The sequence below is a fragment of the Podarcis erhardii genome (genome assembly GCF_964252035.2).
Source record: "Podarcis erhardii genome assembly, chromosome: 11".
NCBI classification, from domain to species: Eukaryota; Metazoa; Chordata; class Lepidosauria; order Squamata; family Lacertidae; genus Podarcis; species Podarcis erhardii.
In genome coordinates, this window is record NC_138501.1 from 14,795,119 (window position 1) to 14,822,449 (window position 27,331).

General features: G+C 42.3%; 1 protein-coding gene across 2 annotated transcripts; it reads right to left on the bottom strand.

Annotated features, from left to right (window-relative positions):
* Positions 1-1,727: 1,727 nt before the first annotated feature.
* LMNB1 (lamin B1) lies at positions 1,728-27,106 on the bottom strand. 2 transcript variants are annotated; one of them, XM_081880487.1, is made up of 11 exons: positions 26,899-27,106; positions 13,535-13,691; positions 11,977-12,102; positions 10,742-10,912; positions 8,970-9,095; positions 7,339-7,559; positions 6,417-6,642; positions 4,988-5,092; positions 3,980-4,099; positions 3,603-3,719; positions 1,728-2,412 (listed from the first exon to the last, which is right to left on the bottom strand). In XM_081880487.1, the coding sequence occupies exons 2-11, from the start codon at positions 13,655-13,657 to the stop codon at positions 2,371-2,373; spliced, it is 1,377 nt and encodes a 458-aa protein (XP_081736613.1). In that variant the 5' UTR covers positions 13,658-13,691; positions 26,899-27,106; the 3' UTR covers positions 1,728-2,370. The 2 variants fall into 2 exon arrangements, with proteins under 2 accessions (XP_081736613.1, XP_081736612.1); XM_081880486.1 differs by lacking the exon at positions 26,899-27,106 and adding an exon at positions 24,512-25,426.
* Between the last annotated feature and the right edge of the window lie 225 nt (positions 27,107-27,331).

The following is a 27,331-nucleotide window of genomic DNA, read 5'->3' on the forward strand; positions in this document are numbered from 1 at the left end:
GACTACTTTCCTCCATCCTCAGCTTGAACCAAGCACCACCCAGTTTATCCTCTTTGGGGGGATAAGCAGTCCAAATCTTCACTTCACATATTAAAAGGTATTGTGGGGAAGGATAACAGAAGTGAAAGGGAAGTGTTCTGGGGTGTCGTTTCCTTTCAACGACAATCGTATCCTTAGGTAACAACTGTTGTATGATAGCTAATAATGCATACAAATGTAGCATCCTTCTTGGACATTAAGCAGGTATTAGACAATTTTAATTTCCAGCACTTCAGCACAGCTCAAATGTTTACTTCTTGGGTTTGATACGGTGCTGTAATGAACCTGGCCAAAGTGGAAGTCAATTTTATCAGTGAATTGCCCTTTTCCTATCTTCAATGAACACTGCAATAGCAAGACTCCCATCTTGTGGCGGAATGGATCGTTGTAGAACATGAATCACCAAAGAAAGCTTTTGGCTTGCATGGCATTTAGAATAGGTCATGTCTATTTCTGATTTCCGTATCCTTTCTCAAAATATGTATTGTTGAACATTCCTCTTCATGGCTGGAAGCCAATTTAGCTCGATTTTATGATCCTGGCAAAGGAACATTTCTGCTTGCAAAACATTTAAAACAATGCACCTACAAGCCATAATATTTGTTTTTTTCCACTTTCATTAACTGAGAACACTAACAAAAAAAGGCACATTCCACTTTCCCAATTATAACCAACTATATCAAGGCTTCTCTGTAGCCAACCTATGGAGCTCTAATCAATCCAACTAATAACAGAGGGTTAACACCCACTCAATAAGGAAAAGGCAATCTGTAATAAGACCAATGAACAAAGGGAAAGCATCTATGAACAATAGAGATGGTTCTGAGATGCTTGCTGACCCAGCTGTAAGCACGGAATCTCTAGTTTGGTTGAGACATGGTAGATGCAGACAATGTAAGGTTGCCTAAAGGACTAGAACTCCTCCTTTACCTACTTCATATATCAAACTTCTATTAGTGTTTTATTAGCATGAAAAAATAATTTCTTCTAAATATCACCCTTCACAGGGGTGAGGAATCCCTGGTCTACAGGTCAATTCTTGCTTCCCTTCAGAAAACAGCCTAAGGGGAGAAAGACATTGAGGTTCCCGTGTCTTGGAAGAGCAAGGGATCTCTCGGACCTTGAATTAAATTGGACCATTTGCAAAGCAGAGGGATGGCCTCCCAAATATGCTCCAGGCGGGGTGCAAGGCACCTCCTTGCCTTGGAGAAAAGTGTGGGGAAATGCACCTCAGAAGCAAGATGCTTGACAAAAGCAGGAAGACTGCTCCGCATCTTGATAACCTGTTCTAGGCTGGGTATAAGATCAGGTGCTGAAACTCCAAACACACAAACACCCCAAGAAAAATCTAAGCAGTATTTTGTTGTGGTTACTGAAAGCTGGTTGATGTTTTAAAGGTGTAAGTGACAAGCATATTGTAAGATGTTGAAGGCAAGTACAATTGGGATTGAGGACAGGAGTGATCATTCTGTGATATTATGGCAGTGGACAAAGCTGTATTGTAACTTTTGAATGAATGTTTAATAAAAATAAAGACAAGTACATAGCTAAAAAGAATTGGTCTAAGCACAAAAGGTACACCAGTCATTAAAGACAGTTTCTTTCACCAACAAATCTGATGGTTCAACATTTCATTTCTAAAGGAAAAGAGTATTTCCCCCCCCCCGGCCAAAAAAAATACAAGTCCCTTCTTAAGGTAACTTTTATTTGTTAATTTGACATGAAAAGGTATGCAGGTTACACTAGAATTTAAAAAACACACCTAACACATTATCATAAGCCTGATTTGTGGTAAAGTTTCTAAGTGAAGCAAAACTAGCAAACAAATTTTATTGAATCCTTCATCCTTCTATTTATGATGCAATTGTTGGATAATGTTCTTTACAAATGTTCCAAGTAAAACTTGTATAACCTGATAGCTAAAATACAAAAGTTCTCAGTACAAAAGGTTTTGTTGAGTGCCCCTTTACTTCCCCTTCAAAAAAAAAAAAATCTAATAATGTAAAAGGACAAAGAGTAGATGGCTAATCTAACTAACAAACCCCCCACACAGTAGTTTATTATTCTTAAATGAAGATATTAGAAAAGGACCAGCATAAAAATGAGGGCTGTTTTTGAAAAACAGTACATTATTCAGTGTCAATATTTCACATTTCAAAAAGCTATATATATGGGTTTCACTTACAAAAAGCTCCATCTCTGTGACAAATGAAATTAAGGCCAGACACAGCTTTAAAATTCACAAAAGGAAATACAAAAATATTGTGCTTCCAAGCAGGTTCTCCTCTGCAGGAAGGGATTAACATAACTGAGGATAAACAGATGACGAGTTTACATGATTGCACAGCTTTTGTTGGCTGTTCGTGGGTCTCCCTGTTTTAAAGAGAGGAAAGACAGCTTTAATTAAGGTTAAAGTAGGGACATTTTAAGTATTTCAATAATTGTAGTTTGATGAACTGTTTTTAACAGTCTGCCTTCTTCACTGAGCTTTTGGTCATGGGAACTGTTTGTGGACAAATTCATGGGCACATGTTTTATCAAGCAGGAAACACTTTGAGCCAGGGGTGGAGAACATGTACTTTCTTCAGATATTGTTCACTCCCATCAGTCCCTGCCAGCATGAGCAATGTTCAGGGATGGAAACCTTTGAAGGGCTTGAGCAGGAGTTCATGTGAAAAGGATAACTACCAGTACATTCTAAATTCATGGCTGATGAGCAAGGAGATCTTGCTGAGAGAGGAACCAAAACCACTGCTTTCCACAATATTGGAAAGTCAAGTTTCAAAATGTATTGCTTGGTATAAAAGTGTAGGCTGCACAATGAGTTAAACAGAATATTGCCTGCCACAGCTCTAGGCCATGATTTTGATGTAGTGCAATACAAGCCATGCATGTTTAAAGCTGTGATGAGCAATACAATTTAGTTTCAGCCCTTTTAGCCAGCGTTGGCCCACATGTTCTCTAGCACATCAGTGTCTCTGCAGCCATTAAATTCTCAAATTACCAATGAGAGCCTTTGTTAGGGATGGGGAACCCATGGTCCTCCTGTTTGGACTACAACTCCCATCATCCCTGACCATTAAGTCATCCCGGCTGGGGCTGATGAAACTTAGCCCAATAACATCTGGAGGGCTAGGTTCCCCACCTTTGGGCTCTGCTTGGGACTCACATAATGCTTACTTCATAGTAGCCACTAAAATTGCTACATCTTAAGACCTTTAGATACACAGAAGGTTACTATGGACATAACTTTACTTCACTGTGGCAATATGAAAGAGTTGCAGAATTCTTCCAAATACCGATATTTTGATTTTTAAAAAAACAATTACCTGGATTGTTCTACTGTCAAGGTCACTACAGAAATAGGTTTATTTTCCATATCACTATTTAAGTTGCAGGGAGCGGTTGGCGCTGTGGTCTAAACCACTGAGCCTCTTGAGATTGCCAATCAGAAGGTTGGCGGTTCAAATCCACATGACAGCGGTGAGTTCCTGTTGCTCTGTCCTAGCTCCTGCCAACCTAGCAGTTCGAAAGCATACCAGTGCGAGTAAGTTATAAGATACCTGCTGGTGGAATAGATCCTCTTCTTCTACAGCTTCAGCTGGTTCTTCATCTACTTCCTCGACTTCTTCAACTTCAAGTAAAGTTGTCTTGAAGACGGTGCTTCTCTGAGCAACTTCCTGTAACAGATGCAGCTGTTCAGTTATTCAATGCTTGCAACATTAAGGTAATGTTAAGTTATCTTGCATTTTTAGTGACCATTTGCTGGATGTTACTATGACTGTTGTGAATCTAGAATCTGACACAGACTGTACTAGTGGCATGTACCAGTACACCATATATCCAAGCAAAAAGTACAGTTCTGTTCAACTTTGGGGGCTATTCTCATTATACAAATTAGTTTGTGATGAGCAGAGGTTAGCCAGGTTTCCAACATTACCTCTCCCTGAGAGTTTTTCAGCACAACTTTCACATCTTTGCCAGTGCCCCAAGAGTTTTGGTTCTTCCAGATGAGGTCAGAAGGAGGACTGGCTGTTACTCCGGCATTAGCAGCCCATATCTGGGAAAGGGAAAGATACGTCAATCAGGATTAAAATACGTCTTCCAAAAAAGAATTGTGCAAGCTCTATCTATAGCAATAGTTCTGGAAGCAAATAAATGGCGGAAGACCTAGAAAAAAACATTCAGCATAAAGGGATTGATCCATAATAACTGCATTTGTAATGAGTTAAATTTTCTTAACTGAACTTTATAAAAAGTGATTTATAGAGCACCATACAAGTTGCACCCTATTTTCAATATCTGTAGATAATGTAGATATCTGCAGGGTGGAGTCATGCCCTTCCAAAACAGACCCAGGACCCACAGCTTTCTGGAGAGTTCTGTAATTGTCATGGATGCAGGTTAGATGGCTCACACCAGAGCCTTCCAAACTTTTCCAGTTAGAGGTGCCTAAGTGCAAAGTAGCATCACTTGCTAAGCAGGAGTTACTGTTTCCCTCAAAATACTGACAAAGGAAAACTAGTGTTGGGGAGGAGTGACAAACCCACCCATCTCCACCTTTTACATTTTGCTTCTAACCAGGCTCAGCACCAGAAAGCCTGGCAGTAGAAGAAACAGCCCAAGTCTGAGAGAAAAATACCGAGACTGGCACAGGGAAAAGGTTAAAAGCTCATTCTGTTCCAACCATATAAATATTCCACCACCATTTTCCTATTATTCCACCAAAGGGTTTTCAAGAGATGAATTTACTAGGATCACTGTGTGTAAACAATGTTTGCAACTCTTTAGGAAGCCACTGAGAGTCCTTAATAGAAAATGAAATACATATACCTAGATTGGAGCAGTAGCAGCAATTACCAAAGAACCCACGTTAGACCCCAAGCACATTTCCAACAGGCTAATCCCAAGTTACATTTTGATATCTCAAAAAGTAGGCTTCACTTACTGTAACAGTCTGGCCTGCCTTCAGGACATATCTTGAGGTATATTTGTAAGTGACAGAAGAGTCTCCTATTTTCCTTATCATCTCCCAACCTCCCATTGGTTGGTCCTAAAGAAAAGCAGGTGTTTTTATGTCAAGCAATTATGTACTTATTTCTGAACATTAAGACTGCAGTCTTATAAACCAGGTTGTTTTTATCCCCACCTGACCCCTTATGAGCAAAGTTTGACACAGACAGGCTGCCCACCTGTCAATCACCTGACATCACCTTTTTTGCCTGCAGGGGTCTTCAGAAATCCATTTGTGATCTTGCACAGCACATTGAAAAGGGCTTTGCCAACTGCTAGTGCCTGGAGGCATCCCTTTCAGTTAGTAAGGTTTTTACCTGCCCGCCCCCCCCCCCCGATACAGTGGTGCCCCGCAAGACAAATGCCTCGCAAGACGGAAAATTCGCTAGATGAAAGAGTTTTCCGTTTTGGAGGCGCTTCGCAAAACGAATTTCCTATGGGCTTGCTTCACAAGACGAAAATGTATTGCGAGTTCCTGCGGGGTTTTTTTCCTTTTCCCCCTCTTTTTCTAAGCCGCTAAGCCGCTTATCCGATAAGCCGCTAAAAGCTGCTAAAAGCCGCTAAGCCGCTAATAGCGCTAATCCGCTAAGCCGTCAATGGGCTTGCTTCGCAAGACGAAAAAACCGCTAGACGAAGAGACTTGCAGAACGGATTCTTTTAGTCTTGCGAGGCACCACTGTACCGGTATGTCAAATGTAGGACAAGTGCACATGGCTTGGGACAAAATGCTCTGGTAGGCATAATTAAGACTGCAGGCCAGAGGTACCCCACTTTGACTATACCTGGGAGGAAGTCCTGCTTAATTCAATGGGGCGTACTTCTGAATATCAATGTATAGGATGTCACTACAGTGCACTTGCAAGTTATATGCATTTAACATGTGCGCATTCAGCTTAATGTGCTTGGCAAAAATATTAATTAAAAATGGGGCGGAAAGAGGGGGGCATCTGGAGGGGGGAGGGCTTTGGCAATCGCACCTGCCATGCCACCCAGTTTGTTTTAGCTAGATATGATTTTGGCTTTAGGCACTATCCCTGGAACGTCCAAGTAGCTGGCTTACCATGTAAGTCATTATATACACTTGAACGTTAAGCCATTCAAAACACAGGGAGGATGGTGAAATAGATATGCCCTCTAACCCTTTCTATCAACTCTATCACTATGCAACCCTTATTGTGTCACCTGGGGCACATCTTGTAAGACCATTTAAGAGTTTTACACTCTTGAACCACTCTCAAGACTTGCAGGACAACTTATCAGTCACAGGAGAACCTTTGTTTGTTGTTGCTGCTTCTTTCTCCGGTCATCCAGGGAAATGTCATCTACATTTTAACCACCTCATCTGATTATTCAGGTTTCCATACCTGCTCAGAAGTGTTTTTCAAGCGGATAAACTTCCCGTCTACATCTATTTCCTCAATGCAGATATTTCCAGTAGCAGAAGCTGAATGAGAGATGCTAACGCTACTACTGGCCTCAGATTCCTCAACATCAACCCTCTTCCTCTTTCCCCTGGTTGTGCGCACACTGCGGCTGGATGATGCCCGAGAGACTGTCACACGAGAAGATGGGCTGGGAGTAAGTTTCAATCTGTGGAAGAAGAGAAAAAAGGAAACCCATCAACATACACTTTTCAAGTGTGCTTTCATCTCTCTCCTCCTCAGGCAGCATGGATTAGTAACATGTTTTGTGAACTCTGATAATTACTTTGAGTATATTAATTACCTGCAAGGTTGGGGTTCAAGCGAGTATGTGCATTTTGGATTATTTCCCCACCATTTAGAGTGGGTAGGAAGAACCAGGGCTGGGGCTAAGGGTTTTCAAGAATAGGGTTGGCCTGGGAATGAGGGATTACGTTTTCTTTAAAAAAATATTATTATACTATTTCAGTTGGGAGTGCCCAGGGTGAAGAGCAACATTTAAATCAACCATTAAAACTTCAAGAGAAAATATTTACCTTGCAAAACACCAAGCATAAGAGGAATAGTTTGGCTGGATATACCTATAAACCCTAGTTTAATTGCCTTCTATTTCATAAGACATTATATACCTGGAGAGATATTAGTGTTCACATTCAGCGACTGGAAAAAAGTTTTACACTTGACTGAGAAGGTCTTTCCATCATTCATCTCTGATTGTCAAAACATTTTGCTCTTCACATGTAGCCAATATCCCTCCCCCTTCTTAGACGTGGACAGTGTGTGACTGGAGTAATTGGGCAGGTAGTTGGAGTACATAATCTTTAGGATAACTTCCAGTCTCCTGTAAATGACAACTATTTCTTACCTTTCTTCTTCACCTTCCAAGAGCTTTCTGTATGCACTGATCTCCATGTCAAGTGCCAATTTTACATCAAGGAGTTGTTCATAATCACTCAACTGCTGTTGCATTTGGTCTCTTATCTCTGCCATCTCTCTCTCTTTATCAGACAGTGCCCTGCGAAAGTTATCTCTTTCTTTAGCCAGGATATCCTCCAGTTCTTGCATCCTTTCTAGCCATTCTCTAGACTAAAAAATAAAATAAAAAATGCACAGACACCAACTTCAGGAATTTTAATTTCTAAAAGCCAATATTCAAAGATGTAGAATGAATATGAAGAGCTACACAAGTGTTACATTCCTGTTTTTAATACAAATTGCCTGTTGTGCAAGGTATTGTGTCTATTGCTTCATATTTTAAAGTGACAAAGCTGATGTCTATGGTTGTGAATCTGTTTTGAACAAAAGCACAAAAAGAACACACACATGTACAGACACTTCCTATGTTGGGCAAGAATAAATCTGGCAAGTCACTGAACAATTGCAGAACTGGCTCATTACTGGAACACAGACAAGCTGCAGCACTTCTTATATTTTCTCATTTGCTAGCATATTACGCAAAGGGCAAGGGCATGGTTTAAGAAAGGGAATGGCATTAAGATGTAACTGATCATACTCAGTGATGTTGTGCACACTGAACAGAAAATGGAAAGTGAACCAAAATAATCTCAATTTTGCAACCCATATAGCAAGCTTGCATAAATATCTGGGTTTTACTAGTTATAAGAGGGGGCTATGAAGGACCATTTTTATTTTACTAGTTATAAGAAGGGGCTATGGAGGAGCCTGAAGCCCTACCCCAGACACTGCAAATCATGTTTGGACCCCTCTAATCTTCTGAGGTATCACTACATATCACTACTGTTTATCAATTTCACTCTCCTATCCTGACATGGTGACAAAAGTCAACCAGGCTCTGCTGACTAAGATTGACTTTTGGGGCTGCAGCACCAACTGACAGGCAAAAACAAACAAATCCACCCCTCCCCAGTGCCAAGTTGGAGAGGAACAATAGAGGAGTTTCTGTTTGTTTCTGAAGTGCTATGTTTCAAAGATAGAGCATAAGGTCAGGGAGAAGACCCCACTCATTTGGGCATGCCCTAGTGACAAGTTTTTGGTTGGCCAACAAAGTCACCCAAAATTTGGGTATTCCCTACAAACGTTCCAGCATATCTTCATAAACATAAGGGCCAAAAACACTGTTTATTATTTAAAAATTAGAAATGAAAGTTGAGAATCTTAGGAAACTGAATTCTATGCTCTAGCAGAATTATAGCACAAACACACAATGAATTCCTCTTGTCCAAAAAGAAGCACTTGTTCATTTTTGGAAATCAATACAATGGAGTCAGACTTAACGATAGTAAAAGTTTCATAAATCAAGAGAACAAAAGGTGGAATTGACCCAAAAATGAACAAATTGGCCCAGTCTATTTCAAACGCCGGATTTTTTTAAAAAAAGAATAAAAAGATTAAAGTACAACACACACAACAGTAGCCTGGAAAACCACTGAACTACTTGTAATGTAATGTATAAAATATCTGAGAAGTACTTACCTGCTACTAAGGTGATAAAGATAGGATTGTGGAATCCCTTACCTCTTTCTGCAAATTAGCCAGTTGGGAAGAGAGGCTGTCAATGCGCATGCGACTTTCCATGAGTTCTTCTCTGACAGTGTTGGCTGCAGAGCTAGACATTTCAGAAGAGAGTCTGGCGTTCTCAAGCTGCAGGAAAACAAGCAGAACACACTCCACATTTGGTCTGCCAACAAATAGAGAAGCAAGTGCTTGTACTTTAAAATATCTGCAACAACATTAAGTAAGGCGCACATTGCGTGTAATACAGGAAACCTGTCATGCAGGCTTTCCTGAAAATCTGACAGCTAAGAACATATGTAGTATTTCTCCAGGACAACCCCTCCAACCACAAAAAAAAAATTCAGATTCTTTTATCCTTATTTTCCCCTTAGGCCACGTGCCATTTTCTCAACTCTTTTATCAACTAAATATGGAAGCATTTAATAAGCAAAGGAACTAAGATAGCAAATAATGTTCAAAGGAATGCAAGGATTTAATAGAAAAACCACCAAAGTGACCTTCTGAACTTATAGAATGGCTCCTCAATAACTTTCAACAGTGATCCAAAACTGTTCAGAGTCATATAGCTACAAGTGAACTCAATTTAGTTGAAGGTAATGGTGTTGTTGCTTAATGCTTTTAAAAGAAAACAATCGACATCAGCTGTACTACAGCTGCAAGTTTTCCAATGCAATGAAGTACAGCTTCACAAGACAGCACAAAGATTAACAGAGAGTATCTTAAGAATGCCTTCTGGGGCTAGCTAAGTTTTAAGGCTACATATAAAGGAAAGAAACACAGTAAACAGGAAATTCATTTGACTGCTGAATGACTCCATCTTGGAAAAGTAACTACAGTCATACCTCATGTTACGTTTGCTTCAGGTTGAGCATTTTCAGGTTGCATCCCGCGGCGACCCGGAAGTACCAGAAAGGAATACTTCCGGGTTTCGTCGCTCGTGCATGCGCAGACGCTCAAAATGACGTCACGTGCATTCGCAGAAGCAGCGAATCGTGACCCACACAGACGCAGGTTGCGTTCTGCTTATGTTGCGAATGGGCCTCCGGAACGGATCCCATTCGCAACCAGAGGTACCACTGTATTCACCATGTTAAGAACTTCAGGATCCCCATAGAAGTAAATCTACAAATGCGAGCAGGAGTCTCTAGGGGCGTAGCCATGGCCCTTTCAGCTCAACTGCAACTAAGTAGGATGCACAAGACAAGGAAATGGGATAGCCTGGAATGTTGGCCAGATATGGACGACTAGCAGTAACACTGGCTGCACTGATTAAATGTTCTGGGCCCGCACTACCTTTTCTTAAGCAAGTGGTTTCCGAACAGCTCATTCTGTACTAGATCAGTGAAGTACGACACAGGGAAGCCTGCAGCCCCAGGTTGACTATAAGAAAACACCCTGCTCTTCAAACATTCCAATTGTCTACAGCAGTAACTCATCTTTAACATTAGCAAAGCTTTTCTGAAATGTCAACATGCACCCTTCTTGACTTGAATATATATTCCACTTTGCTTCTTTGCCCAGATTAAAAAAAAATCTGTTGATTTATTCGCTACAGCTACACTAGTTCAAAATAAGTTTTGTTTTTAAAAGGAGCATTCATGTTAAAGGAAATTTCTATTTTGAATGTTGGTCTTTAACCCATTACTACCTATCAATCTCTAGAAGAAATGAAATTTAAGCTGACATCCAGAAACAGTTTCTATTTCAATTACTCAGACAAAGTTTCTGTAACACATCAGGATTTTATTATATGCAAGAGTAAATATTAATACTTTGGCATGGTATGTCTCTTCAAGCTCATCCTTATACATTTTCACTTGCACATCATGCTGCTCTCTCATTTCTTGAAGCGCCTGAGCAAGTTTGTGCTCATAATCTATCCGACGCCCGGAGTCCACCTCAACAAGACGGGTCTCATGCTTTCTTCTTGTCTCATTGATTTCCTAAGGAGGAATAACATTACTTTTCAATAACACAATTTCACTAAGCAAAGAAAAGCAAGGATGGCATATTAAATAAAGTATGACCCCATTGGCTTTCCAGCTATATTGCAATTGCTTTGTGTACTGATAAGAAGGAAAGTCTCGCTTAAATAGGTTTCTTGGGGCTCAGCTTTTAAGATAAATACTCCAAATATATATTTTTGGATATGCCACTTTTACGAGGATGCCCCCCCCCCAATCTTCTTAGTAAATGTGCTCCAATATATTACTGTTATGAGATTGGGGATTAGAATGGGTATCCTCTTGGGATAGCTTCCAGTCTTAGGGTTCTTTATTTGTAAGACTGGATCTGATAATATTGCTAAAAAGGTCAAACCAGTTCTTCTGTTAAGTAAACAGTCCTGGCCATGTCTCTTAAGTACCCCCTTTTGCCATGTAAGCTAGGGCAATGGGCTGGCACAGGAAATAGCTGGAGATGCTTCAGGTATAGAAAAAGGAGGGCAGATCTCCTCCTTCACTGATTGGAAGCAATGCTGAGAAACCCACAGTCTTGGAGAGTCTGAAGTAAAGATGGAGAAATGTATTTGGTTTGCTTTTATAAGCAACTGACCTTATACTCACTTCCCATACCAATACATGGATCAAAACACAATAATCCTTCGGACAGCATGCTTTCCCAAATGTTACGATAGTTCTCCACTCAAAACTTTTACCAAAATACATAAAACATGTATTTTAGGATAAATCACCTTTAGAAATACATACATTGAGACACAGCACACATCCATATTTAAGTTGTGTTTTTTAAGTGTTTTTAAGTGTCCAGGACATGGCCATATTTAAGTGTTTTTGAACACCAATTTGTGTTGTGGTTTTTAAAATCGAAGTTTAGTGCTGTAACAGGACAGACTTTGGAAGACACACATGTGCAAAATTGACACAGATCAGAAATAGACTGATCCATCTATCACTACTTGGAGGCAGACACAGAGACCTGATTTGAAGCCAGGGTGCACACTAGCTTGTCACTGCATAACATTACCTTAGAACCTGAACTATATTACCTCTTCATAAATATTTTTTCGGAACTCCAGGTCTTCAATCAAACTTTGACAGCGATTTTCAAGATCCACTTTCAGTAAAGTTTCATCCACCAGCTGCTTCTTAGCAGCAGCTAAAGCGGCTTCAAGCTTAAAAGAAATAATTACAAATTAGCAAAAACACAATTCCAGCATAAAATAATTATCACAAGTAAAAATTAAGTGCCATCTGGCAAAGTTTTCATAAAGCTGGCCAATTATAGAATAAAGCACATTTGATGCACTGAAGTTAAGTTCACTCTTCATTAAGTACTGCTCATTTACTGATCCACAATGTCTCACATACTGTTGTTTGGTTTATCATCATGGGAACAAGCAACAGCAAGTCTTGGGGCTTACACACTGCACCCCTTTGCACCTGGCATAAAGAGCTGGGAGGTTTTTGCTTCAGTTCCAAACTAACATTAGATAAGTATTATATGTGAACCCAGACAAGCCACAGTTACGTCTTAGCCAGTGTGAAAAATGCATATATAAACTAGGCACCAAATAGCTCCCCTTAAATCAAGGTTACACTCACCAAAATGGAATGTCTAGTTGCCATTTTGGGGCAAGACAGTTCTATAGCCTTATTGTTCAAATGGAGTGACTGTGATTATCAGTTAAACATATGGCTAGTTCAGATGACGAATCTGGGCTAGATCAAGAGCATTGAGAACTTAAAGAAGACTGTTGATTCAGCAACAGTCCACATATATACTGGCCTATTCCAACCTCTTTTTCTTAATGGTGATTGTTCCTGCTCAGGGTGCACAGAAAAAGTAATTTGGTTCCAGAAATTCATTCTGATTGTGCAGATAACATATAACTAATAGAATTCTACAAGATGGGGTCTTAGTGTGTGAAAACAGTCCATTCAATGATCCCCAGATGGTGGATATGCCAGGTGCCATCCTGGCGCCCAGGAATCTTCACGTGGTCGCAAGTGGTCAAAAGCCAGCTGCAAAATGCGCCTGGCACCTGGCTAATGTCAAATACTGGTCTTAGCAATGATTGACCAAAACAAGTAAATTTCAACCCATAGTTTAGGAAAAGGGATCTGCTTCAAATAACAATAGTTAGGATTAACTAATTTACAGTCTGACCACAATGCTAAACTGTAGTTGATTTAAATCAAAAGTTAAAGGTTTTGATTGCCTCCTGGCTGCACCAAAACAGCTGAGGTGCGAGTGCATGAGATCTAGGCTACTGTACATTACAGTAACCATTATCATTACATCCAATTATGAGAAACTAAGTTGCTTCCTATGGTGTCACAGTGCACAAATGCAATAGACTTCAAGTTGCACAACAGACTTCACCTTCCTTTCCCATCCCCCATTGTAGCCTCCTGTTCGCACCAAAATCTGCTCTGGTGTGCAGATCCCACCCTGTAATTTCTCAACACACTCACCAGTTTTGTTTTAATTAAAATAGTGAGCATTATTAACTACTCAACGAGCTGTAGCCACATTTGTAAGATGCTGTTGCTACTTATTCCAAGCTGGCCTGAAGCACACTGTGTAGTAACTTATATATTTACCTGAGCAATCTGATCTTTTAAATCTTCAAGGTCCACCTCCAGGCTTTTCTTATCACCAAGTGCTGTGGCAAGTGCAGCTTCTTTAGCATTCAGAGCCGCTTCAAACTCTCGAAGCTTAAGCATTGCTCCATTTAGATCAGATTCTTTTTTTGCATAGCTAAAAATAAAAAAAAAACAGAAAAAAGAAGTTCAATATTTTCTTCAATGCAAGATGGAACTCAACAAGAGCTGTATGGCTCTAGTTGGATTCCACAGGTTTGTGGGGAATGGGAAATCTGCTAAAAGACTGAAACTCTAGTGAGATGTAATTTACTGCATCCTTACAGTTCTTAATATATAAGCCATGTGAAGAGAAAAACCTTATTCTGTGTAATCATTTCTAGTGAAGAAATAGTAACACTAAACTATTTCATCATAGTACATAGCTAGATTTTCATAAGCGATTAAGATTTTGCTGGCTGTATATAAACCAATCAACAACACTTAGCTATTTTTGCAACGCAAGCACTTTATGCCAAAACAGTGAAGAATAAGATTGCAGAGATGCTAAGATTAAGTATAGCCTCTATTTTATAGAGAAAAACCAAAGTGCAATATTAACTTGCTGAATGACTGTAGAACCTGAAGTTCAAGTTATTCAGCACACTCAACTGCTTTTAGCACCATCATAAAATTGTTATTGTGCAGCTGGGATACTAGCACTGTAAAAAGTAAAAGCCCAAAGCATATCTACAAAAAACTTTGAATTTGGTACAATCCAAATTATGTACCAAGGAAAACAGTTCTGTGACCTGAATAAAATACATAAGCAGAACAAATGTGTACAATCTACTCTGCTTTTCCTAGTCATGGGGAAAAGGCAAGCAGCTACTCAAGTTACTAAAATTCCACTCACAGCCACTGGAATAAATTTAATGGGTCTACGCTGAGTAAAACCTGGTTGGATATGACCTATAATTTTCTCTCTCCTTGCTGCACATTCTTTGGTCCTACACAATCACAACATCTATAGAGCTCTTAGGTAGAAAACTTAGATGAAGAGTGATTTGATTTGAGGTCCTTCAGGCCCCAGAATGGAAGCTACCCCAACAGTACTTAAGTTGGTGGGCAAGCCTGCAGCAGAGACCAAAAAAACCACAATTCTTCCCAATTGAAACACTGAGGTGGGCCTTCATAAATTTCATAGGAAGCCAGCTTATGAAATCCTCATCTTAATGAGAACATACTAGAGTTTCTATATGTAACAAGTACTTTTCCAAACATTTGCTTATTTGCTTAAGTGTTGTACAACTGTGGCTTTTATGTATTTGTTTATTTATAAACTACTTCACAGCTAAAGCTATCAAAGCTGTGTGATGTTATAATGCAGTTCCTTATTGTGGAGTGCCATACCCCATAACTGGAATATCCATTATTCTCAATACTGTCACCAAGATGAGTCCGGGCTACAGAGAAGAAACAGAAATTCCATTTTCAGCAAGGAAGGCGGTTTGATTAGTCTGACCCGGAAGAGATAACAAGAGGTGGAAAATACTAAGAACGCACACATTTATTCATTTTTTACCAGGAGCCTGGTTTACCTCTTGGGCAAAACTGAGTTTCTTTTCTTTTACTTACTATTACCCTTCTGGGTTTCCAGAATACTGAGCAAGATGGTCTGGCTTAGTAAAGGGCAGTTTCTGAGTCTCCTAGGTAAAAATGCAAGTAGTCTCAAACCCTTTACCACAACACTATTCGCAAAACATGAGTTTCAGGGCCACTACAATTTCACCACAGCTAGGGCTTGCAATTCAATGGGCTAGACTGAATGTAAAGGAAGCAGGCAGCTGCTGGCCAAACAAACCAGTAGGGGTGCTAGGTTCACACATGCCACTGAGCCACTGTTCAGTACTAGGAAACCTCCAGTCTGGAGCCTAATTAGGGTTAGGTCTGCCAGGCCTCCCCATTGGGCCCATGACATGATTTGGCTTGAACTATGCCCATCTGTTATCACCTGGCATCAGGCACAGCACAGGTAATCCTGTAGGGCAAATTAATCACCAAGCATCAGGAGTGCATTCAAAGGGCACTCTTGAGTCCTCCTTTGCTGCTGGTGGTATACTTCACTGCTTTTTAAATTTGGCACCCAATTCAAAAAAAACAGTAAATTACTGTAATGTAGGGGACACGGGTGGCGCTGTGGATAAAACCTCAGCGCCTAGGGCTTGCCGATCGCATGGTCGGCAGTTCGAATCCCCGCAGCGGGGTGCGCTCCTGTTGTTCGGTCCCCAGCGCCTGCCAACCTAGCAGTTCAAAAGCACCCCTAAGTGCAGGTAGATAAATAGGTACCGCTTTATAGCGGGAAGGTAAACGGCGTTTCTGTGTGCTGCGCTGGTGCCGGCTCGCCAGAGCAGCTTTGTCACGCTGGCCACGTGACCCGGAAGTGTCTCCGGACAGCGCTGGCCCCCGGCCTCTTAAGTGAGATGGGCGCACAACCCTAGAGTCGGACACGACTGGCCCGTACAGGCAGGGGTACCTTTACCTTTACCTTACTGTAATGTAGATGGTGATTTGTTCTCTCTTTCCTGGGAACCTAAGTTTGTTCCCCGCCCCTACCCCATATATGCTTTTAAAAAGTGAAAAGGCAATAAAAAAACCAGTGAAAAGTATCTTAGTTTTAGGATTTCAAGCACTGCCTTTAAAAACGTATAGTGCCTAATTATTACACGCTGTAATATTCAGCACCAATGACCTTAAAAGAATAATATTGACTAGCTTTTTCTCTCTGCATTATTATTGTCCTTAGTTATCAATGGCTTTTTACACCATCAGCTCAAGATGATGTAAAAACAAGCAAAAACACAGTTAAACACACAAAAACAGCAGATGTATTTAAATCAAAACAATACAAAATAGACACTCATGGCAGAGACCCAGTCACCCAGCTGGTAAATTCTCTGTTTCTAGAAAGCTCAGATAGTGTATACCTATCTTATCTTGAAAAGAATGCCACTCTACATGCATGCCCTATTTGGGGGTGGGGGTGGGGGTGAGGTATGCCAAGGAGTATCTGAGACATATTAAATTCATGAAAGTTGAAAAACTCTTGATTTAAGAGTACTGTGTTACACCAAACACGTGGGGTCAGCACATGACAAATTGGAAAGTTTTCAGTAAATACTTGAAGTGACCCAGCTGCCTTACTTTGCCGTAACCATATGGCACATTTGGCAAATCACTGAAAAGCTTACAATTATAGTAGTTGTATGCTGAATCAGAGTAAATGACAGACAAGAGCTTCATCTACCTATAGTCTGATTTCACAAGCACAAGGATTCAAACACTGAAAATAATCATTGTGCCAACAGTACAACGGCCATGTGCAAAAGGGATGATTTGGATAATAGTCTGAATTGCAACTGAGGGAGAAACATTCATTTAAATCAGATTATACTAACTCTCCTATTGAGGTCCATACTTTAACACAGCAATATGGACTTGGGACAGCTGTTTCAACTATGTTTACCCTCTGAACAGTTGCCCTGTGCACCAGCTGAACTATACTTAACACTTGCTGAATCAATCAAGTCATTGTCTTAATAACAGGCCCATAGGAACGTAGATTTTCAATGCAATTTCATAAATATGCCTTTTTTAAAAATGGAAGCAGGAAAGTAAGAATGAAAAAAACGTTATTTCCTTAAAAGAAATCTTCTGTTCCTGGAACTGGATGATAGTAACAGGGGGGAAAAATTGTACAAGATTCTGTTCCTCTTAGCTGCTGGCAATCTTACTATGTAAGCTACCAAATAAAAAAATTTCTTCCAGTAGCACCTTAAAGACCAACTAAGTTAGTTCTTGGTATGAGCTTTCGTGTGCATGCACACGAAAGCTCATACCAAGAACTAACTTAGTTGGTCTTTAAGGTGCTACTGGAAGGAATTTTTTTATTTTGTTTCGACTATGGCAGACCAACACGGCTACCTATCTGTATATGTAAGCTACCGTATTTTTCGCCCTATAGGACGCACCGGCCCATAGGACGCACCTAGTTTTTTTTGGGGGGGGGAATCAAGGGGGGGGGAATTTATTTCTCCCCCAGGTTTGCGCAGCCATCCCCAAGCTCCGTCTCCCTCTTCTGCCTTCAGGGACAGCCTCTCTAGCCTCCGTGGGGCAGCGACTTGCCCCGCTGTCCCCCGAGTTTGTGGGGCTGGCGGGGGGGGGGGAGGAGCAAGCTTGCTTCTCCCCCCCCCCCCCGCCAGCCTCCAGATCAGGTCAGGGAATAGCGGGGTGGCGGCGCTGCGATATTAATAATGTGTCACTTATGTGAATTGCATATTAGTTCATGCTTATCAAAATAATAAATAGAAAGTGTGGCCAACCCCCCTCCCCCAAAATGGCCCATAGACATTCTGTTTTGGCATCCACAATCCAGGTGCCAGGAACCATTTGGCTCTTAGCTTTTCTATCCCAGTTTCTAACACTGTGTGCTGGGTAGCGCAGCAGCAGTCGCATCCCAGTGCATCAGCTGAGCAAGCCCTGCTGCCCCTCCAGCTCACGCTGAGATCTTCTTTGGGTTCTGGGGACACGTCTGATGCTAGGAAGTGAGGCTGAGCAGCTCAATAAAGCCCCACTGCCCCTCCAGCTTGCGAGGAGATCCTTCCCAGAGCCCGAAGAGGTCCTCTTTGGGATCTCAGGTGGGTTTTCTCACGAGCCACTATGGTTCTCCAGGGTGCTCACCTGTATACAGTAATATCTCTTACAAGGGTCTTTCTCACTGGGTTGTTACTCATTTTAACAGCAGAAGTTAAGTAGTTCACCCAGAAATGAGTGCTTATACAAGATTGTTCTTAACATTAATGGAGAAAGCAGCTCTCTATAATATTGGTTTTTCCCTTCTTAGCTTCCAGAAAGCCAACCTTAAGAGATGTGTCAAAACACACCACCCACAATTAGGAATCACAGATTTCTGCATTTTATCTGGCTATTAATATAAGCTAATATAAGAAGTAACAAAGGAACCAGTGATTATATTAAACTTAAGTATTATACTTACATGTAAGTGCACATTTCACAGCTCAAACAGGAGTTACCACATATGTACTTTAATCCAAGCCCTACTTCTAAATCACATAAAATTTGCTTCTAACGCAAAACCTTTGCAAAAAAATAAAGTTTCAACTCGTTTTTGAGGTAGGTATACAATAACTCAACCACCATCTGATTAATTAGAACATGACATCTAAATACCCCACATGGGCTTGGAACTAGATAAACTGCTTTGCTTTTGCCAATCATGTGCAAATCAGGCCTTAAGATGAGAAGCAGGGCCTGAGGATTTAAAACAAATAGATGAGAATCAAATTACTGGCACTTTAAGATATCCCTTCCACCCCTGGTTTCCAACCTTGTTTTCATTAATATGGAAAAGCCTGTTTATTAAAGGTTTAAGGGGGTAGTCTGCACAGAAATTCCTGTCCCTTCAAAAGATGTACATTTACTTTGATCTCAAAGTATCCCATTCACCATAATTACTCTAGCAATTTGCAAATCCAGCTTTTCAGTGGTAAGCTGGAGTTCCCAGAGAAATAGAATCCATATCAAGAGTTACACTATTCAGTCACTAGGCAGAAAACCACATCATATTTCTACTATAAGATGCTTCAGAGCTAATTATGGCAAGCGAACACATGCACAGCACTAGTTTATTTTCCCGGTTTTTAAAAAAAGAACAAAAGCAACAAGAAAAGGGGCAACAGTTAAGCACAATATTTCTCAACTTCATTCTGCTACAGATTTAACAAAGCTACTCTTTTTGGAATTGACTGACAAATGATGAAGTGCCTGGAGACACAGTCAGGTCATGTATCCACAGCACTGACCAGAGGAGAAATGGCTGCTGGAGGAGCACAGACAGAAGAGATGTCATGACGCATCTGTAGCAGTGAAACCAGATGCCTTCATCTGCCCCAGCTGCAATAAAACATGTCTCTCCTGTATTGATCTCTATAGCCATAGCAGACGCTGTAACTCTCCAATGGTTTGACTATACCCCCAAAGGGGCACTCTTCCACTGTATCTAAAGACAGAAGGAATGAACGAGTTCATCCTCCTGCAATCATTTCTGGACCCATGCACTGCTTTTTCAAGTAATGATTTTTACGGCAAAATCCAGCAGAGGCATCTGCTAACTTAAGAAAAGAGGCATTTTTGCTGATTCCCTCTTCATCCCTCCTCTACATGCCACTTACCACAGGAGGGTCCCCCAAAACCATCTAGAACATTATTGGAGAGAATGCAGTGGACTGAGAATAAAAAATCTCTTTAATTAGCAGACACTTCTGCTGGATTAAAAGCCATTTCACATGCATAATTCCCACACTTAATTTCACCCTTACAATTTAGCCCAGCTATACAAAACCCTAGAAGTTACTGCTACATAGAAACCTAATTATAAAAAGAGCAAGGCAACAGAAACTCAGTAAAGATGGCCTCAAGAGTTAAGAACCACCACCAAGCCACAAGCAATGGTCTTCACAAAAGCAGAACACCGTAACTCCAACCTAATATTGTGGATTCTCCTATTCTACTGCCAACATATTAAAACATAATTTTATCTCAACCACTCTAGTCAATTTGAAAGTGCCCAGCAAAAAATTAACGAGTGTGTGTACAGATAGATGGTTCTACAAATTTATCCTTCATGACTCCATTACCACCACATATGGATTGATGGATGTGCAACGTATCTCCTAACACAAAAAGATACATACCTGGCTCTACAGGAATGATAGCACCACCTTCTTTTCCTCACTGCAAGACAAAGTCCCTAAGCTGCAGCAGCTAGACACATTATTCTTCTTCTCAAATATTTATATATACTAATGCACCTCACAAAACCAGAAGGCTGTTATCCAAGACTATTACTAATGTTTAGAAGTAGCTTTTCCCAAGCTTTAAAACTTGCCCACCACAAATTATACCACAGCAAATGTTGGTGAGAAGGCACAATTAGTAAAACAGAGCTTTGAATATGGTGACAACAAAGCTTTGAACTCTAATTTATAGCATTAAAAAACCAGTTAGCAGTTCAAACGTGCAAGTTGAATCAAGAAAAGCATGCAAGCAGACGCAAAGAAGGACGCCATAAGCATAACAGCAAAATGAACATAACTTTCTTCTTGAAGAAGCTTTTAGATCATGGATCAAAGGCAGTCAGCAGGTAAGATGCAACCACTGCAGCAATTTTATCCAATTTAAATATGTGGACAGGGATGATCCAATAGACATTGCATACATGGTACTTTCAAAAAGCTTTTACTATCGGGTCCCTTACCAAAGTGATCTTAACACATGGGATAAGAGGACAGACCCTCTTATGGATCAGTAACTGGTTAAAGAACAAGAAGCAGAGTGTAGGCTTAAATGGACAGGATGTAAGAAGTGGGTCCCTCAAGGATCTGTATTGGAACCAGTACAGTCATACCTCGGGTTACAGCCCCTTCAGGTTGCGTTTTTTTGGGTTATGGACCGCTGAAACCCGGAAGTACCAGAACGCGTTACTTCCGGGTTTCAGCGGTTGCGCATGCGCAGAAGCGCTGAATCGCATCCCACATGTGCGCAGACACGGGTTGCGAATGTGCATCCCGCACGGATCACGTTTGCAACCCGACTCCACAGGGAGGCTCCCCTGGCACCAGAGTTTGAAATTAGAAGGGTGTCAGGAGCATTTTGCACCTAAAGATTCTCCATTTGCGAGCACCTCAAAAGGTCTGGATGCCATTCCCCCCCCCCCCCCCGGCTGTCACTCAAGGATTACTGAAATGTATGGAGCCTTGAAGTGTACGTTAAGGATAGACAATATGTTAAGGAGTTTCACAATAAAGAGTAGTGTGTTTTGAAAACTGAAGCATGGTACCAATTTTTTTATTGTAAACACCAAATTAAACCTGTATTAACAATTTCTGCTAAGAATGTGGTATTAACAATGTGTCACTTCTGTGAATTGCATATTAGTTCATGCTTATCAAAATAATAAATAAAAATTGTTGCGACCCCCCCCCCCCGACATTCTGTTTTGGTGCCCACAAGCCAGATCCCAGAAGCCATTTGGCTCCTAGCTTTTCTATCCCAGTTTCTAACATTGCCTGGTGCCTTCATTACATATCATTAGGCACCAGGCAAAAACATTCTACTTCTCCTAGGCCACTGGAGAGGCATATTTGCAGCACATTCTTTTCCTCAAAGAATTCTGGAACTGTAGTTTACTGCCCCCTCAGAGTTGTAATTCCAGGAGTACTGCCATAAGAATACAGAAGTTGGCCAACTTTGATGATGAAGTGAGCAAAAGATGATTACTTTGCATAGTTTTTCACTGTGAAATATACTACAAAAATTGCAACACCTGATCCATTTTTTCAAGGTATCCAAAATTGTCCTAAATACAAAATTGTCCTAAATGAATTTTAAAAAGCTTTTAGAACATATAATTAAATACATCTTACCCAATTTCACTTACACGATTGCAGCTGTACACTGCCAACAAACAAACAAACAAACAAACAAACAAACAAACGCAGAGCTGGGGAGGGGGATCAGAGAAGAGAACAGGAAAAATGGCAGGCAACAAGACTTCTAGTGCCTTTCTGCTACCCCTCCACTATGCCCATTCTGTTTCAGAATAAGACTGGGGGACAGAGGTCTACAGGGAGAAAAGTCTTCTCACCCCAATTGTATGGCCACACACCAGATTTGAAAATGGTTAAAAAAAAACAAGAAATAGCACAAGTGAATGCTTCCTAAGAAACCAATTTTGAATGCCATTAACAAAAAATAAAAAGGCAAAGCAACAGCAAACTGACAGCACACAACTGTTAAAGGAAAGCTTTGATGGCACCCCTGAAAGCATTCCTCTGCAGAGCTCTGGAGGTGTATGAATCAAGCTTATCAGTGCAAGCAAGCATCTGCTCATTCCAAAGAAGTGAAGCCAGCCAGCAAAAGGAACAAACCCAATACCAGAAAGAATATAAATGAAAAGGTTCCATGGAGTTATGAACCAAATTATTCACTGAGCACTGGAGAAAAGGAGCAATCTGCCTTCTTCCAAAGTTACACACATTTCTTTAGGCAGGCAGCTCTGCAAAGCTCAAAAACGTAACATGAACATAAATAGGAGTGATTTCAATTCTCACATGCATTGTTAATGCTTGAACAGGAATGCTCTTAGCAAAATAGGGAAAAATTCGTATTAAACGCTTCTCTTTCAAGAACTGCATTTAAAGTAAGTACCTATGTTGTTGCAATATATCTTGTGGGTTTTTTTTTTTCTAAAAACAACAAAAGCAAACACAGAAAAACTTCCCCTTCTATTTTAGCTCTAAAGGGGACTACCACTTTAGATAAGCTATTTAAAAAGTTAGCCAAATTGTGTAAGTTGACAACTTTGTAGATAAGTATCACATGTTAATAACCCATGTATTTAGATCAAATCTGAACATATGAAATGATGATGAAAACATGGCCCACCCCAGTGTCATACACCTCATACTGTCAGTTAGGCCGGAAACTGCTCTTAAGAAGAAACCTTCCAGCCCTCTTTTTCATTCATTCAAATATTACCACACTAGCTATAGCACATGGCAGCAGCTAGAGGAGTCAGACTAATATGCTCACTACTCGAGAAATGAATGGGAGGAAAGGGGAGGAGACAATAACACGCTCTCAAACCATGCCCGATTCTCATCTCTCAATGGAGTAAAATGTGGATTTTGAATCTGTTGTTAGCTCAAGTTCTGCCTTGTTTTAAAGTGAAGATTACAAACATGCTCTTACTTTACTGCTCACCTTTACAAATAGAGCATAGAGACCATGCATGGACAGAAATACAAATAAATTAACAGAAGGGACCAGAAAGGAGGAACCGAACATCATGCGCACCTCTATAAAACAGGATGAAAAGCGTTGCCGAGGGGGAAACATGAATAAAGAGTTCTCTCACACCAAAATCTCTACGTAGATAGCATGATTCTAACTTCTGACATGGTATCTCCCCAAACATGAAAGTGAGGGGAAGTTATCAAACCCTCTTATGAAACGAGCTTCGTGGAGGAGTTCCACGCTGACCTATATTAATTGCTTTGGGGGCTCGCAAATCTACGGTGGCCACCCCAAGCAGGAGTAGAGAAGGCAAGAGGAAGTATGGTGTGGAGATTCCAAGGGACAGGGTGGGGTTGGAGGCAGGAAATGGAAGAGGGTCTATGACGTCAACATGCAAGCAGCGGAGTAAGACCCAGACCCTGGTCTCCCCAGCAGGCAGTCCGCTTCAGTCATGTGGTGCAATGTGAGAAGGGAGCCTCTTGGGGACCAAGAGAGGCCACATGCTCCTGGCCTGATGACTCCATCAAGGGTGCCAGCCAGTGTTAGAAAGTGGGATATGAAAACTAGGACCTTAACGGCACCTTAAAACGAGGTTACAGGCGCAACAACGGAATGTCTGGGCACTTGCTTTCTATAACAGGAATACAGTGCTGAAAATGAATGAACGGCAGCTAAAATATTATGTTCATTTTTCACCTGGTTTAGCCCACCCCCCCTAATATCCTTAAGAGGGTCTCTTCTCCGGTCTTGGGAAGTGGGGAGGCAGGAAAAGCTCCTCTTTTCCTTCCACTCTGCAGTTTTAATCGGAAATCTAAGGCGCAGTGCTGTGCCCAGAGCTCAGAAACAGCACGCATAACGCGCCCAGAACAATGGGAGTTTGAAACACCGAGTGCCAAATGGAGTGAAATATGGGGGGGGGGGAGCCCCGCCTCACACAATCACATGGTGTTGTGCACGCGCAACATTTGAATGCCCATCAGCTTTGGGCGGGGGGGGGGAAACCCTCTCACATATTTTATTGGGGGGGGGGCTAGCCCTAGGAATTGGCTTCTATTAACTCTTATTGAAGCCAAGATAGGACGAGAGATCGAGGGGGTCTCCGTCTCCTCCTCGGCCACTTACTTGCCCAGGAGCTGGTCGTGCTCGTTGCGGATCTTGCCCAGCTCGATCTGCAGCTTGGCCCTTTCCCGGGCCGTGTCGTCCAAGGCTCTCCGGGCATCGGCGAGCTCGGCTTCGTAGAGGGACTTGAGGCCGGTGAGCTCCCGGCCGCGCACCTCCTCTCGCTCGGTGACCTGGAGGTGGAGCGCGCTGTTCTCGATCTCCAGGCTGCGCACCTTGTCGATGTAGACGGCCAGGCGGTCGTTGAGCTCCCGCAGCTCTTCCTTCTCTTGCAGGCGGCTGATGCGCGTGGGGCTCAGAGGGGTGCTCGCCGCGCTGCCCCGCGAGCGCTGCCCCGACGGCGTCGAGGCCATGGCCGCCACCGCCGCCGCCATGGCGCGCAAGAAACGCGCGGGGAAAGGGGGGGGGGAGGGAGGAAGGAAAAAAGAGCCCGAAAGGGGTTCAAAAGCGGAGAACTTGGCAGTGCAAAGGTTAAAAAAAAAAGCACCACAGGAATCCCAAAAGCAAATTGCCAAACGAGCAGCGAGGCAGCGAGAGGGAAAAGTGAGGCGCGAAAGGAAACGAACCGAGGATGCAAATGAATGAACAACAAATAATAATAACCCGCGAGGGTGAGGAAGCGAGCGAGCGGGAAAAAAGGGAGAAAGAGGAGGAGCGAAAAGAAACGAAGGCGGCTCTGCAGGTGCTTCGCTGAGGCGAAATGGATGGTCCAAGCAAATGAAGAAAGGGAGCGAGGAGAAGCGGCTCCTGCTCAGATGGGACCCGGCGCTGCTGCAAGGAGCGGAGCCGCCCGCCCGCCTCGCGTATCCCGCCTCCGGCCGCTCCTCCCCGGGCAGAACACACAAAACAGGCGGGCTCTGCTCCGAACCAATATGGCCGTCGCGCGCTCGAGCGCCGGCCCTCCCTCTCTTCCCTCCCTCCTCCTCCGCTCGCCTATGCCCCCACCGCACGTGACCCGCGCTCAACCAATAGGGCGCCGAGCGGGGCTCTCCGCCGAGGTCTAGACGCTAAATTCAAAACCCTCAACTGCCGGCGAGGCAGCGGCGCGCGCGCGCAATCTCTCTCTCTCTCTCTCACACACACACACACACACAAACACGCCCACCCACGGCTGAAACCCCCAAGTGCGCGTGCGCGGTTAGGCCGCCGACGTTCCTTTCTTCTCTCCCTCGCTCTCCGCCATCTCTTGTGGAGGAGGAGGAGGAGGAGGAAAGGAGCGGGCGGGCGGGCGGGCTGCTTGTTTATCGGGCCCTGGAGCGCTTGGAAGAAGCCGCGGTGCTGTTTTTCTTTCCCCTCGCACACGCACTTGTCCTTCCCGGCTATATGTGAGGGCTGGCGGCGTGAAACTCCCCCTGGCCGCTGTTAAGCATCCTCTTCCGTTCGGTCTGTTTGAACGCGCGGACCGTTGGCTTTCGGCGGGAAAACCCTGAGGGGAACCGAAGGGGCTGCGGTGGCCGCCTCAGGGTGGCGTCCAAGATGCGGGGATGGGAAGGCCAAGGTTGTGAGACAGGTGAGCGCTTCAGGCGCCCCGTCGAAAGGGTCTCGTCCCGTTTTGATGGATACAATAATGGAATACTGAATGGTTTCGTTTTTGTAAAATATGCTGGGATTTATGATATGCAAAATGAATTATGGAAAGAGAAGAAGGGAAGTCAATGATTTTAAGGATGCTTAAATGAGTATTTTAAATTGCAAAACTGGAAATTTGTGTTTGTGTGTATGTACGTGTGTGTATACACACACACATTTTATATATATATATATATATACACACACACACACACACACACAAAAGGTCTTGTCCTTTTCTGCCAGGGATGTTCTTCCGCAGGCACCCGAGAAGTGGAATGAAGAAATATTCCCGGCAACAAGGGCATTGGCAAGATTATTGTAATAACCAGCAATTTCATAAGAGTAAATAGTTAAAGTCAATGAATAAAAGAAGTTAATTTAGAATAGGCGGGAAATGATAAAATAAATTAAGGAACGGCACAAAGAGGAGGAAGGAAGTCAGGTTTCGAAATGTTAAAATGACAGTAAAACTATTGAAATAACTGAAAATCATAAATATAAAAAATAATGATAAAGTAACTTGGCCGCACACCTCTCCATTGACAGGGATGGCTTTTGCTGCTCTCTGTCTTGTTAGTTCTTACATTTGTACACTTCCCTTCAGCTGAACCTCACAGGGCAGTTCACAGCATAAAGAAAATGAAAACCTATTTGACTGTCGCAGTGCTAACTGGCCTTTAAATCTGCGCTCCAAGGTTTGAGGAGGAAAAGGGGAGTCTTCTTAAAAAAAGCCTGCCTTTTCTCCGCAAATAAATTCAGATTACATGTATTCAGATTTAGGAAATTATGTGAAGGGAGTGCCTCCCCGCCTGTCCTACCTTGCCAGGAAAGTGGGAGCAAGTGGCCATTTCGTTACAGCCTGCCAGGTCCTCTACCCCCCGTAAATATGTACTCCATTTCTGCAAAGCTACAGCTTTTCCCTTGCCTCAACGAAGAGAGACCTCCTTTCTGCAACGGGTGGAGGTTTCTTGGCATTTCGCTTGAAGGCAATGGACACAAGACAAACTAAGATTTATAAGACAATACTGAGCAGACCTAAACATATCCCCTGTAAGGAAAACAAAAACTCATCAGCAGGTTCTCTTCCAATAAGCCACTGCTAACATTATTTGTCAACAGCTGTCCTGTACACCTGACATACTGTGGACGCTCGCGTTGCGAACGTGATCCATGTGGGATGCACGTTCGCAACCCGCAGCGGCACATTGCGCACATGCAGGTTGCGATTCAGCACTTTTGCACATGCACGAA